This window comes from Telopea speciosissima, chromosome 1 (assembly GCF_018873765.1).
Source record: "Telopea speciosissima isolate NSW1024214 ecotype Mountain lineage chromosome 1, Tspe_v1, whole genome shotgun sequence".
NCBI classification, from domain to species: domain Eukaryota; kingdom Viridiplantae; phylum Streptophyta; class Magnoliopsida; order Proteales; family Proteaceae; genus Telopea; species Telopea speciosissima.
The window spans coordinates 34269415-34283294 of NC_057916.1; the positions used below are offsets into that span (position 1 = coordinate 34269415).

Here is a 13880-nt window from a genome sequence, read left to right on the forward strand (position 1 = left end):
TTCAACCACAGCGTTGAGTACAAGGTTGCCATTTTATAGCTTTGCGTGGAACGCACTTGTCTGGTATTTCAACTCCTTTACGCGGATCACATACCCAATTCTCTCATCGATTTCCTAAAAAACCCGAATTTGAGGTTTGTTGGAGTAGGAATTGAGGGGGATGTCGAGAGGCTATTGGAGGATCACAAATTGAATGTCTTGAACAATCTGGATCTTCGTTCCTTGGCTGCAAAGAGGTTGAGTATGCCAGAGCTTAGGAGTTCTGGGTTGAAAGAGCTAACAAGAGAGGTACTTGGAAAAGAAATAGGGAAGCCCAAGAAGGTAACGATGAGTAGATGGGATGCAGAGTGGGTCACATACGATCAAGTTCAATACGCTTGCCTCGACGCTTTTCTTTCTTTCGAGATTGGAAAGAGTTTGTTGCAGAAGAGACGATGAACTGAAGAATGAGACCTAAATTAATTGATTATTGAACGACATATGGGTTTTTGCTCTTTCTTTGATTGAGCCCATTTGAGACTCTGGAATCTGAATTCTGGATTGAATCAACCATACCTATTGTTTGTTTCTCCTGCTGTTTTCCAATTTCTTTTTATTTTTTAATTCAATGGAGTTCTTGTGTATCGAATGGCCTTGATTGGGATGAACCAAATTGTTTCTAAATATGGGAATGTGATCATTGTATGCTTTGTGAGTATTTGGATACTTGCAACTCATCTTCCCCAATCGATAATGGGGAAGATGAGTTGCAGGGTTTTTTTTTTTTTTTTTTTTTGCAAAGGCAATTTCAACAATTCACATCGTATTTTTAACGGTGTTAGTCATAAATTGACGGAATTGGCTCATTTGTTATCGTTTGCAAACCTCAGGGGGGTACGCAGAATTTTCCAAAACTGGGGGGTAAAATTATCCTTTCATCAAACCTCAAGGGTGGTATGTGTAAATTACCCAAAAATAAATTGAAACATCCAAACAGAACTAAGGTGTTTTTCTAAGCCTACGGAGTAAAAGCAAAAGCACTTCCATAAAATGCTATCAAACATAACCTAAGAGGCCAATTTCTTTATGTTCATTGGTCCAAATACATTGTCTTTGACCACATTGTTGTTGCAGGTTCAAATGGACCTACAAAATCCTAAACCCCTAAAACTAGACATTGCAACTCTTCATGAAATGCCTCATGTCACAAAATTACTCTTTTTTGGCACACTTGGATGAGCATAAAATGGATCAATGTGATATTAAAAGGACTCCACACCCACCTCACTGATCAAATTTTGGTTTATAATAAGCATAAAGTGATTCAAGAATGAACTTAAACTTTCTCCACTTTTATTTTTCTTTTCATCATTTTTTTTTGGGGAGCGGAGTTTTCCCTACTTATATTTATGGGTGTAAATGAATAGCCAAAATTCATTTCCGAATCTGTGTCCGTATCTGTTTAGCACTATCCGAATCCGTCTGAAAGCTAAACGGATGCGAATACGGATAGGCTATAGCTATCCGAAAAGCTATATTTACATGTAAACGGATAAAATATCTGATCCGTATCCATATCCGTTTGGCACTATCTGAATCCATCCAAAAGCTAATCGGATGCGGATGCAGATGTAGATATAGCACTATCCGAGCCGAATCCGATCCGTTTACATCCCTACTTGTATTTAGCTGAAACTTTACAAGTGAGATGGAGGTGGATGCCTCTTATCAAATGGACACAAATAGGTTCGCTACATGCAACCATTTTTGTAGTAACATGAATCACGGCTAAAGGGAAAAACGCAAATGAATCAATAAATAAATGAGGGAATAAAGTCCCTTAAACGAGCCCTTCGTACCTTGGACTCCAAGGAATCCATCAATAAGAACCATAAAATACTGAATACAGTTGTAACTGCTTCTTCAAGCAAAATAGGTGTAAATGTGCGATACAGCAACATGTATGTTTACGTTCGTTCAAAAAAAAGTATGTTTACAAATGGCTGGAACACGACAATATGGGTGTTGTTGCCCAAATACTCCAGATGGGATGATACGTGCATCAGTTGATGTGTCCTTTTCAAGGCTAACAGTGATGATCCCCAAGGTGATCTTAATTAGCGAAACTCGCAGAAATTTCTGGGACAGCATGATGCCTTGATCCTCTGAGTCTCAAGAATTTCCATGAGGGACCCTGTTGAACAGCCTGAATGAAACATCCTATGTGTGTGTCATACTGTTATGCATATGGTGCAGCAGGCAGTATTAATTGTGACCCAAGCATCCTATGTGTGTGCCATATATTTGGAGAGACAGCTACACATTGCATGATATTCTTCTTCGCTGCATCTTCTGCTGACAAAGTATGCTTCGAAAAGCTCCTATGAGTACTCTGATAAGATTTTGAACTGGTAAGTCCAATTAAGATAAAAAAGATGGGAAAGATAGAACTAGACAGCCTGCAAAATAGATTAAAAAGGTGGTAAAAATAGAGATATACACAGAAACCCCCACTTTGCAACAGCTAGCATTGAAGAAGAAAAGGTAAATACCATTTCCCAAAGCATGGAAGGCAGCAATAACTTGAAGGTTGTATGCACATGATCACACCTGTGAACTTATCTGGGAGGAGGTTGAAAATAAGGATGCTGCAAAGCATCATCAATGCTCAATCGATCTTCCTGTAATCCAAACATTTTGTCTGCATTATATATACATACAAAATGTACCTAAAATATACATAAAATGCACAGAATCTTAATTTATGAAAGCAGGTAATGAAATGACAGTCTAAAATATTTACCTCATACGATAAACTCTCTGGTAACAGAAAACCATTCAAATGGAAAAGAAGGGAACATTATTCTTGATTAGAAGTAGAGTTACCTCTCCAGCTAAACTAAATTTATCTAACCTGGATTTAGCTGCATTCAGTTCAGACAAGAATATTCTGTCGAAAATCCAGGCCTTGTTTTTCCCCCAATTTATATTTGGAAGACTCAAAACCAGAATAAAACGGTAAAATACTTAACTAACTAGCAACTAACCCCAACAAGACCAAAGTTGACTAAGACTCGGAACCTACCAAGCTAAATGCAAATAGTTTATGAAACTTACACTTATTTCACCCAAACCAGGAAAGATACTGAGCTGCTACCACAGCCACACAGCCGATACACTTTCTATGCAGCACTTGTGTTTTAACCCCAAGCTGGTCCTACTATAGGTCCCAACTGCAAATCAGACCATATTGGTTCCTGGCCTACAGCCTGCTTTGCATCTCACAATATAATTAATTCAGTCCCCAGGAACTTCAAGGAGTTCACAATTTCACTAAAGATGGAATTTTTTGTTGATTTTTAGTTTTCATAATATGGTTTTGATAAGTGAGTTGTACAACAGCAACTTACAGGCAACTTCCATATGATCTCTAGATTGTTTAGAGAGAGACCAAATGCCCCTATGGTTAAAATATGGAAGTCGCAGCATCCAAATGAAGACTTACAGGATCCCATAGCAATAGCTGGCGCACTAGACGCAGAGCCCGAATATCTGGAAACCTGCTTGACAAAACATGTGTTTTCAACAAGAAGAACAGTTACAATAGGGGAAACACAATCGTGGAAATATTCTTATCTGAGATAAGGGGTGCCAGAAACAAACCCTAGTTTAATAGGATCTCTTCCCTTCACTTGATCTGCAAAAGACTCTTCAGAGCATTTCCAGGAAGCTGGCCAAACCCCAACCTTAATTCGAAGAGATGAACTTCAATCAATACACATGCAACAGGACAGAAGAAATGACATGCTTTTAAGGTTTGAAATTTACCTAGGGTACCCTACTAAGCTGAAACAAAGTGTATGGAAACACCATCTCTAACAACAAATATACTCTGATTTGTAAAATATGGTGGGCTAGATTCAAGTGTCCAACAATGAACAGGGAATGTATAAACATGAAAAATCTGGAGGATAGGGAATAAAAGCGTGTAATTTATTAACCATGAGGGGTATTCTGGTCTTCTGGGTGTTGACTTAGTACAGGACTCAGATTATGAGTTCATATGACTCACTGAAGCCATTTTGCTTCAAACTTTTCTTCCCCCTTTCTTTGATTGATTCATCAAATCAAACTTGGTATCAGTAAATTTGTTCCAAACTATTCACATGCTTTCATAAATATCAATGTACAAACAAAATGAAGATATATCTTACACCAGGCAGTAATCTACTATCCTCACATAATATATTGTTAAACAAGCAAAGGAAACTGAAGTTCAACTAACAGAAAGTTGTTATGTGCTCCAACTTTAGCATATTATCTTAGTCCAGGATAAACATCCCTTTCTATTTTCATGCTTCTCTATTCACTGTTGATATAGAGCTGCACAATTTGACACTGCAGAACTTTTCTCAACTGCATGCATGTCTTTAGGTTTGCAAGATAAGCCTAAAATTATGAAAGGTTTAAACTAAATATAAGACAGCAGCATTAAAATCTAAAATATATGAAAATAAAGACATGAGAAGCCCTAAAGAAAGATTATAGGCATATGAATTAATAAAGTGCAACAGATGGATATAGTGGAAGTTCATAGGATCTATCATTACTATGCTGTAGGCCTGTATGAAATTTAGAAAATTTGTAACATAGAACAAAAACAAAAGCAGCATAAGAGTGAAGAGGCAAATTCATTCCAAACCTTTCCAACCCCCCCACCCCCCCCAAAAAAAAAAAAAAAAAAATGGTTGAGAGACAAAGGGTTAAAGACCAAGGAAATTTTTCTCGGTACTTTTATTTTGATTTAATATATGGTTGTCACAGGTTAACCAGAAGCCAAAATTTCTTAAAACTGCCACCTAGAAAGCCATCAAAATGGGAGAGATCAACCAAATCTACATGTCTCGAAAACAACATAGGGAGGAAGCAGGAAGCAAATAAATAAATAAAACAAAAAAAAGGTGAACTTACACCGTCCTTTGTATTCCCGCCATGATGACGTTTTGCAGAACTCCCGGGAATCAAGATGCACATTTCCATAAACGATCTGAGTCTGGCACCACAAAAATAATAAAATTAAAATATTTCATTACAAAAAACTTTTCTTGAAAGCAACCACTGAGGCACTGAAGCACATCCTTTCACTTATAACCAAATAGGGTATTTGGCTTTATCATTGAAAGAGAACTACCAAATGACCAAAAAACTCAATTTTATAGGTCAGAATGAAGATGGACCTCACTCTTTTCCGTATCATAGTGAGTGCATTCACATTTTCTTTTCCATCCAAGAACACATGTGATTCTACTGATATAAAATCGCAGCATGAAAATTCCAGTTAGAATTTGCTTCACAGGAATATGGGGAATTTTGTTCTTATTCAGTTTAAGAGGGCGGGCCTTGGTGCAACGCTAAGGTTGCTCCATTGAGACCAAGTGGTCACAGGTTTGAGTCTGGAAACAGTAAGTTTGAATCACCCCATCCCCCAACCTTCTCCTAATCCTCTAAACCATCCAACCCTAACATTCCCCCCTTTTGTTTTCAACTTCCCCAACAGCCAAATCCTGTCCAGGCCAGCCAAAACCCTCCATCTTTGGATCGAATTCTCCCCTGCCCCTTAGGAGAACTCGATCTACTTTGCAGCCCCATCCTCCCACTAAAACCCTAACACTACCTCCATTAATTCCCCCAAACCCTAATTTCTGCCCAGCCACTCTAACCATTAGAATTCCATCAAAGTCTGACCGAGTGTCCCATTCCCCCTTAGGAACACTCGATCCAAACCTGGTTCCAATCCACTCATCCTAAACCCTAGATTCCCTGATATTCCACTTTTAAAAACCCAAAACCCTAGACTACCTACCTGCTGCCAATTCAAGTTTACAGCCCTAACACCATTAAAATCCCCTACATCAACTTGATATAACCCTACCATCAAACCCTAAGTCCCATCAGACCCTAATCCTAATTTCACAATTTCACCTATTTTGACCTAGCCGAATTGCCCAGTTCATAGCAGATCCTGATTATTGGCTTCTAGTTGGACCCCTTCCAATCTAGAACTATATTAGAAACCAGTGTCGGCACCGAGTTCTTGATCCTTGGTACAGATATAAAGATCACAAAAGAAAGGCAACTACTAAAGACCTATTGGACTTTAACTAGGATACTTCAAAAGCAACTTTTCTACTATTCTACTTAAACTAGAGTACTAAAAGACTACTTAAGGCCCACATGGTTTGACCAGTTACAACCAGGCAGTAATTTTAAGCAAGATTACAATAGTGCGAACACAACTAAAGACTCAAATTAAAAAAATAAAACCCCCCTGGTATAAAATCAGCCCCGTATATGGGTTCAAAATAGAGACTTTCGGTCAGGCTGATGGATCTGATGTACTTTGGCCAGGGTCTTTTTCTTTTGTTGTTTTTATGGCCTTTTCTTTTTCATTGAATGTATTCAAAATTCTGAAGAGTGGACTTACTTGCGTGCAAGCTCTTTCATGCTTTCATTCCAACCCTCAAGATGCGGATCTAGAAGAGCACGTGTCCGAGCATTTATCTGAAAAACATGTGGTGATCCTAGGATCAATTCCAAAATCACGACCCCCACACTCCACATATCATATCTGTCCAAAGAAACAAGTGCTGTTACAAATTTTTTTTTTTTTGGGGTGGGTGGGGAGGATTAATCTGTAATGCTATGTATGTAAAGAGATATAGATGACTATCAGCTAGAAGATATATTAATCAAGATAATATATAAAACACATCTAGGTATAACTAGATAAAAAATACAAGAAAGACCTGAATCTAAGAATCCACCTATGGCACAGATGACACAATTCTAATTTCATACTAGAGTTAACAAACCCATATAATCATTAATTCATTGAACAAATAAAACCTCTTTACTATTTCTTGAATGTGAACCTATAATACTGGCGTTTCTACTGTTGATGCATAAGATTCATATATATATATATATATATATATATATATACATGAAGTTACTGAGAAAATAAATTGTTAGCAGCATGTAGGAATGAATGCTTGAGTAATCAATAGGATCACCAAGCCTCTTTATTTATAATAAAAGAGGAGAATAAAATATTACAGAAATACCCCCCTCTAACCGACTCTAATTAATGAGTCACTGGGGGGTAAAACCCCATAATGCCCCTGTGGGCTACATAACTCAACACTCCTCAAGTTGGTGCATAGATATCACACATGCCCAACTTGGCCAAAATAGGATGAAAAAATTTCCCACCTGTTAGAAGTATCGTGTGAGTCCCATAGTAGGTCTCGGGATTAGCGCCAGGTGCTAATCCCAAGAGTCTATTTTAGTATTTTGTTTTTCCTTATTTGCCCCTATCCCTAATATATATTTTGTATCTCTTTAATTATTCATTCAATTGAAGATTTCGGCTGCTGTTCCATTCTCTTCTTCTTCTCTTCTCTTCTCATCTCTTCTCATCTCTTCTCTACCTCCATTATTCACACCACCCAAGCCCTTAGTGAAGACATCTGCCAATTGATCATCGGTCTTTACAAAAGGCATACAAATCTGTCCACTTTCCAGCTTCTCTTTGATGAAGTGTTTGTCGATCTCCACATGCTTCATACGGTCATGCTGCATTGGGTTATGGGCAATACTAATTGCGGCTTTGTTATCATAGTACAACATCATGGGGAGACGAACAGCAACACCAAAGTCTTGAAGTAATCCTTGAATCCACAACAACTCATAGATTCCTTGTGGGATAGCACAGAACTCTGCTTCAACAGTGGACCTTGCCACAAAATTTTGTTTCTTGCTGCACCACGTGACAAGGTTCCCTCCCACAAACGAGCAATAACCTGAAGTAGACTTCCGGTTAGAAGAACCACCCCAATCAGCATCGGTATATGCCTCAATACGGAGGTGATCATGTGAGGACAAAAAAACCCCTTTCCTGGAGCTGATTTCAAGTAATGAAGAATGTGAAGAACAACAGCCATATGTATAGAATAGAGATCATGCATGAACTGACTAACCAAACTCACCGCAAACACTATGTCTGGTCTAGTATGTGAGAGATAAATTAATTTCCCCACTAATCTTTGATAACGGCCTTTGTCAACAGGTTCACCATCTTTATCCTTCTGTTTAGTACTAGCTTCCATAGGAGTATAACGGGATGCCAACCCAACAAACCAGTCTCTGATAAAAGATCCAGGATATACTTCTGTGGAATTCCGTGAATACTGGCTTGATCAATGTGATCACAACCCGGCCTTTATTTATAATATTGAAATCATACGACAAAAATATAACTAAGCAATGTGGGACTAAAACCCACATACAAGAATACCCCCATGGACAGATTTACCCTTGGACCCATATTACAATACTCCCCCTTAAGTTAGTGCATACATATCAAACATGCCCAACTTGCGAACAGTAGGAAAGAACAATTTTGTACTGATTCCTTTGGTAAGGATATCAGCTAACTGTTCACTAGACTGAATAAATGGAATACAAATAATTCCTTGTTCCAGCTTCTCTTTGATGAAGTGCCGGTCAATCTCAACATGTTTGGTCCGATCATGTTGGACTGGGTTCTGAGCAATGCTGATTGCTGACTTGCTGTCACAGTAGAGTCGCATAGGAAGATCAACACTCATCGTTAAGTCTTGAAAAGCCCCTTGAGCCAAAGGAGCTCACAAATACCTTGTGCCATAGCTCGGAATTCAGCTTCAGCACTAGATCGAGCCACAACAACTTGTTTTTTGCTTCTCCAAGTAGTTAGATTACCTCCAACAAATGTGCAATATCCAGATGTGGACTTCCTATCATCAAGACTGCCAGCCCAATCTACATCAGTGTACGCCTCTATCCGGAGATGGCCGTATGGAGAGAACAATACTCCTTTCCCTGGAGCTGACTTGAGGTAACGGAGAATTCTGTATGCTGCTTCCAAGTGAGAAGAGTGAGGATCATACATGTATTGGCTGACAAGGCTTACAGTAAAGGTGATGTCTGGCCGGGTATGTGAGAGGTAAATCAATCGACCCACTAACCTCTGATAGCTTCCTTTGTCCACTAGCTCACCTTCCTTACTCTTCAAATGTGTATTGGGCTCCAGAGGGGTATCTGCTGGTTTACACCCAAGCATCCCTGTTTCTTTCAATAAATCCAAGGTATATTTCCTTTGAGAGAGAGATATGCCCTTAGCTGAATAGGCAACCTATCCCTAGGAAGTACCTCAATTTGCCCAAATCCTTGACTTCAAACTCCGTGCCCAAATAAGCTTTCAACTTCTGAATCTCATGTGCATCACTGCCTGTAATTACTATGTCATCAACATAGACAATCAAAAAGGTAACTTGCTGTCTTACTCTCTTAACAAACAATGTGTGGTCTGCATTACTTTGCTTATACCCATATGCGATCATAGCCTTGTGGAATCGGCCAAACCAAGCCCTTGGGGATTGCTTCAGACCATATAGGGCCTTCTTTAACTTGCATACTTTCCCTTGAGTCTCTAAGGAGGTAAAACCTTAGGGTACCTCCATGTAGACATCTTCTTCCAATTCTCCATGTAGGAAGGCATTCTTCACATCGAGTTGTTGAAGTTCCCATCCTTGATTTACAGCACAAGAAATGATGACCCGTACAGTATTCATCTTCGCTACAGGAGCAAAAGTCTCTTGATAATCGATTCCTTGGGTTTGAGTGAACCCTTTGGCGACTAATCTCGCCTTGTATCTTTCCACAGAACCATCAGCCCTGTGCTTCACAACAAAGACCCATTTACAACCAACAGGCCTCTTCCCATGTGGAGAACTTACCAAATCCCAGGTCTGATTTTTCGCAAGGGCAAGCATTTCTTCATTCATTGCCTCCTTCCATTTTGGTTCGGCTATTGCTTCCTGCCAAGTGTTAGGTATAGAGACAGAGGACAAAGAGGATATGAAAGCATGAAAGGCAGGAGTTAGAGAGTTGTAGGACACAAAGTTTGAGATAGGATGCTGAGTGCAACTTCTTTTTTGGTTGCGAACAGCAATGGGTAAATCAAGACTAGGATCAAGAGGGGGCTTACCCGAAGTATGACTAGGAGCAAGATTTGGAGATAGAACAGATGCCGATTGCGTAGGTGGTGCAGCAGTGGTGGTTTCTTTCTCTTTGTACCGAGGACTATCTGTAGGAAAATCAGTTCCCCGAGTGTATTTCTGTTTCACAAGTCTCTCCCCCTGCACTTGTTGCTCAATCTATCCCACTTCTTGTTCTTGACTTGTAACTCCATCCTCTAGTTCAATAGAAACATCTTCAATGGTTGGTATCTCAACATCTAAAGGAGCAATTAGCGGGACCTCTTCACTACTTTGAGTCTCCCCCTGCAGAGGTACCGGTGGTGGAAAGTAAGTCTCCGACTCCCGAAAGACAACATCCATAGTAACCAACACCTTTCTGGTAGGAGGATGGTAGCATTTATAACCCTTTTGAGTCGGTGAGTAACCAAGAAAAATACACCGTAATCCGCTGGGATCAAGCTTACCATGGACGTGGTGATTTCGTGCAAACACAACACAGCCAAACACTTTTGGGGGCACCACAAAGGTGGATTTGCCAACCAACATCTCCAAGGGACAGCGGCCACCCAAGACACGAGATGGAAGTCGATTGATTAGGTAAGTAGCTGTAAGCATGGCATCACCCCAAAAACGAGGAGGGACAGACATGGTGAACATAAGGGAACGAGCTACCTCCAATAGATGTCAATTCTTGCGTTCAGCCACTCCATTTTGAGCGGGAGTGTCAACACAAGAAGTCTGGTGTATAATCCCATGGCCGTCCAAATAGGAACGAAAAGCACCATCCATATATTCCTTGCCATTATCTGAGCGAAGAATCTTCACCTTGGCATCGGACTGGGTCTGGACCATTTTGGGGAATAACATAAAACAATTGAACACATCACTCTTGCTATGCATCAAATATACCCAAGTCGTCCGGCTAAAACAATCGATAAATGTGACAAACCATCTAAACCCAAAGGTAGAAATACAACGGGCAAGGCCCCAAACATCAGAATGAATTAAACCAAAAGGAGTTAAACTTCTGTTGTCTGAAATAGGAAAAATACTCCGAGTTTGCTTTGCCAAAGTGCAATCATCACAAGAAAAATTGTGTTTATTACATTGTTTTACCAGACTAGGAAATAAAGTATATAAAACCCCAATCGGGGGATGGCCCAAACGACATTGCCAATTATTTAACTCAAGCAATGCTGAATCAAAATTAGAAGATGCCGGCTGTGATGTCAATGTTGTCTGGGAATTTTCAAGCACGTACAGACCACTAACCACCTTACCACATGCAATCGTACTGTCCATTTCCAAATCCTGAAATAAACAATGAGTTGGAAAAAATATTACTTTGCAGTTCAAATACTTAGTCAGACTACTAATGGACAGCAAGTTAGTAGTAAACTTAGGAACATGTAAAACAGAGGAAAGAGTGAGAGAGGAGGAGCACTGAACGGATCCCTTCCCAGAAATAGAAGAAAGAGACCCATCAACAACCTGAACCTTTGACTGGCCTGAAAGAGGAGTATATGTGCTAAAAACAGAGGAAGAACCTATCATATGGTCGGTTGCTCCTAAGTCAATAACCCAAGAGTCAGGCATAACCGAGGTGCAATTCCCCCCAAAAGATATACTTGTGGAAGAAGGTGCATTGAAAGGAGTAGGTAGAGACAAAGCCAAAGCCGCCATGGAAGGAGATATAGATGCCGAAGAAGATGTGTCCAAGCGATTCATCATATCCCGCCGATTGTGCAACTCAGCCATTACAGAAGAAAGAGATTGTTCAGATGGATCTTCAGCGGCTGCCGGATTAGCACGAGAGGAACTAGGCCGATTAGAACCCCCCTTCCACGCCCACGAGTATCCGCAGGACGACCATGAAGCTTCCAACATCGGTCCTTCGTGTGCCAGTCCTTCCCACAATGATCGCATTTAATAGGCGGGTGATCACTAGATGGCCGATCAGTAGGAGGAGGACGAGAAGAATTTCCACGGGAAGAATGAGAACCAGAAACAAGGGCTGACCGTTCCTGAGTGAAAGGATGAACCATGGCAGTGTGCCTCGTGTCCTCAGCCGAAAGTATGGCATAGGCCTGCTCCAAAGAGGGAAGAGGATCCCGATTTAAAATATTGGACCTGATATTATCAAATTCAATGTTGAGGCCGGCCAAAAAATCAAACAGCCGTAGACCATCCTCCCACTTCCTAAAGGCCGTCGCATCAACATCTATGGTAGCCTTAAATGTGCCCAAAAAATCCAATGCCTACCATAGTGTGCACATGGTATTGTAATATTAGGATAGAGACAACACCAGCTGCTTGGTAGTATGGAGCTTCTGGCGGAGCTCATAGCATTGGGTTGCATTCCCAACTTGAGAGTATGTGTCATGAGCCGTCTTCCAAATTTTCGCAGCGGTGTCAAGGAGCAGATAACGACCAACAATGGTCTGGTCCATGGAATTAACCAAATAGGACATCACTAAAAAATTGAAATTCATCCATCGATCCTGAGCCGATCCAGCCTCTGTAGGCCTGACCTTAGTGCCCGTGATATAACCAGAGAGCCCACGGGAACCAATAGCAAATAAACAGGAACGAGACCACAGAAGATAATTGTTGCCATTCAACTTTATGGGATTCACCAGAAAGGGAACAAAGTCCCGCTGGTTGGAATCGTCAGAACCAGTCGAAGCAGTCGTGATCTCAGACTCGTAAGGCATGGTGGTTGGAGAAAAATAGGCAGAGACAAATCCCCAAAAAAAAATTCAGAACATGTATAGGGGAAAAAACGAACCCCTGGTGGGAGTCAACTCACCACCAAGGGATGGAAAAAAAATCGAACAAGGTGGAGGCCCTCCCAAGGTGTGTAGAGGTGGTAGAAAAGGAGGGAGGGACCTGCGGAGGTGGCGGGAGAAAGGGAGAGGGCCGGCGGTGGTCGGCGGTGGCTGGCGAAGGCGGTGGAGGGTTGGCGGTGGCCGGCGGAAGTGTGGAGGGGCTGGCGGTGGGTGGTTTTAGGGCAGAATGGCGGAAAAGAAAAAGAATAAGAGAGAAAAAAGAGAAAAAATTTTACTTCCCATATCCCGGGAATATTTTTGGCTCTAATACCATGTGGAATTCCGTGAATACTGGCTTGATCAATGTGATCACAGCCCAACCTTTATTTATAATATTGAAATCATATGACAAAAATATAACTAAGCAATGTGGGACTAAAACCCACATACAAGAATACCCCCATGGACAGATTTACCCTTGGACCCATATTACAACAACTTCCTTTGAGAGAGAAAGATGCCTTTTGAGGAACGAATAACTTCAATTCCAAGAAAGTACCTTAATTTCCCTATATCTTTTATTTCAAACTCATGTCCTAGGAAGCTCTTCAGACAAGATATTTCAGCACCATCATTCCCTGTTAGCACTATGTCATCGACATAAACTATGAGAATAGTGACCTTGTCACCTGACCATTTGATGATCAGCATTACTCTGTTTGTATCCCACTGAAATCATGGCCTCGTGAAATTTACCAAACCAAGCCCGTGGAGAGTCTGGAGACTGCTTCAGCCCATAGAGTTCACGCTTCAGTTTGTAGACTTTCCCATGAGTTTTTTCAGATGAAAATCCTGGAGGAATTTCCATGTAGACTTCCTCCTTAAGCTCTCCATGAAGAACAGTATTCTTAACATCAAGCTGCTGCAAATCCCACCCAAAGTTCACAGCACATGATAATAGAATACGAATAGTACTCAATTTTGCAACGGGAGCTAAGATCTCCTGGTAGTCGATGCCATACGTTTGGGTGAAACCCTTAGCCACAAGTCTTGC

At 40.7% G+C, this 13880-nt stretch overlaps 1 protein-coding gene across 5 annotated transcripts in view; it reads right to left on the reverse strand.

The window, feature by feature from the left end:
* Nucleotides 1-1898: 1898 nt before the first annotated feature.
* Nucleotides 1899-13880, reverse strand: part of LOC122646565 (probable protein phosphatase 2C 51) — a 137026-nt gene continuing 125044 nt past the window's right edge. For 2 of the 5 annotated variants that reach the window (XM_043840151.1, XM_043840158.1), the window contains 6 exons: nt 6464-6607; nt 4951-5032; nt 3643-3725; nt 3485-3539; nt 2532-2660; nt 1900-2438 (listed from right to left, as the gene is read on the reverse strand). In XM_043840151.1, coding sequence (XP_043696086.1) covers nt 2598-2660; nt 3485-3539; nt 3643-3725; nt 4951-5032; nt 6464-6607 — 427 coding nt within the window. In that variant the 3' untranslated portion in view covers nt 1900-2438; nt 2532-2597. Of the gene's footprint in view, nt 2439-2531; nt 2661-3484; nt 3540-3642; nt 3726-4950; nt 5033-6463; nt 6608-13880 lie in introns of those variants that run through there. The other 3 variants (XM_043840173.1, XM_043840166.1, XM_043840143.1) reach the window with 2 other exon arrangements.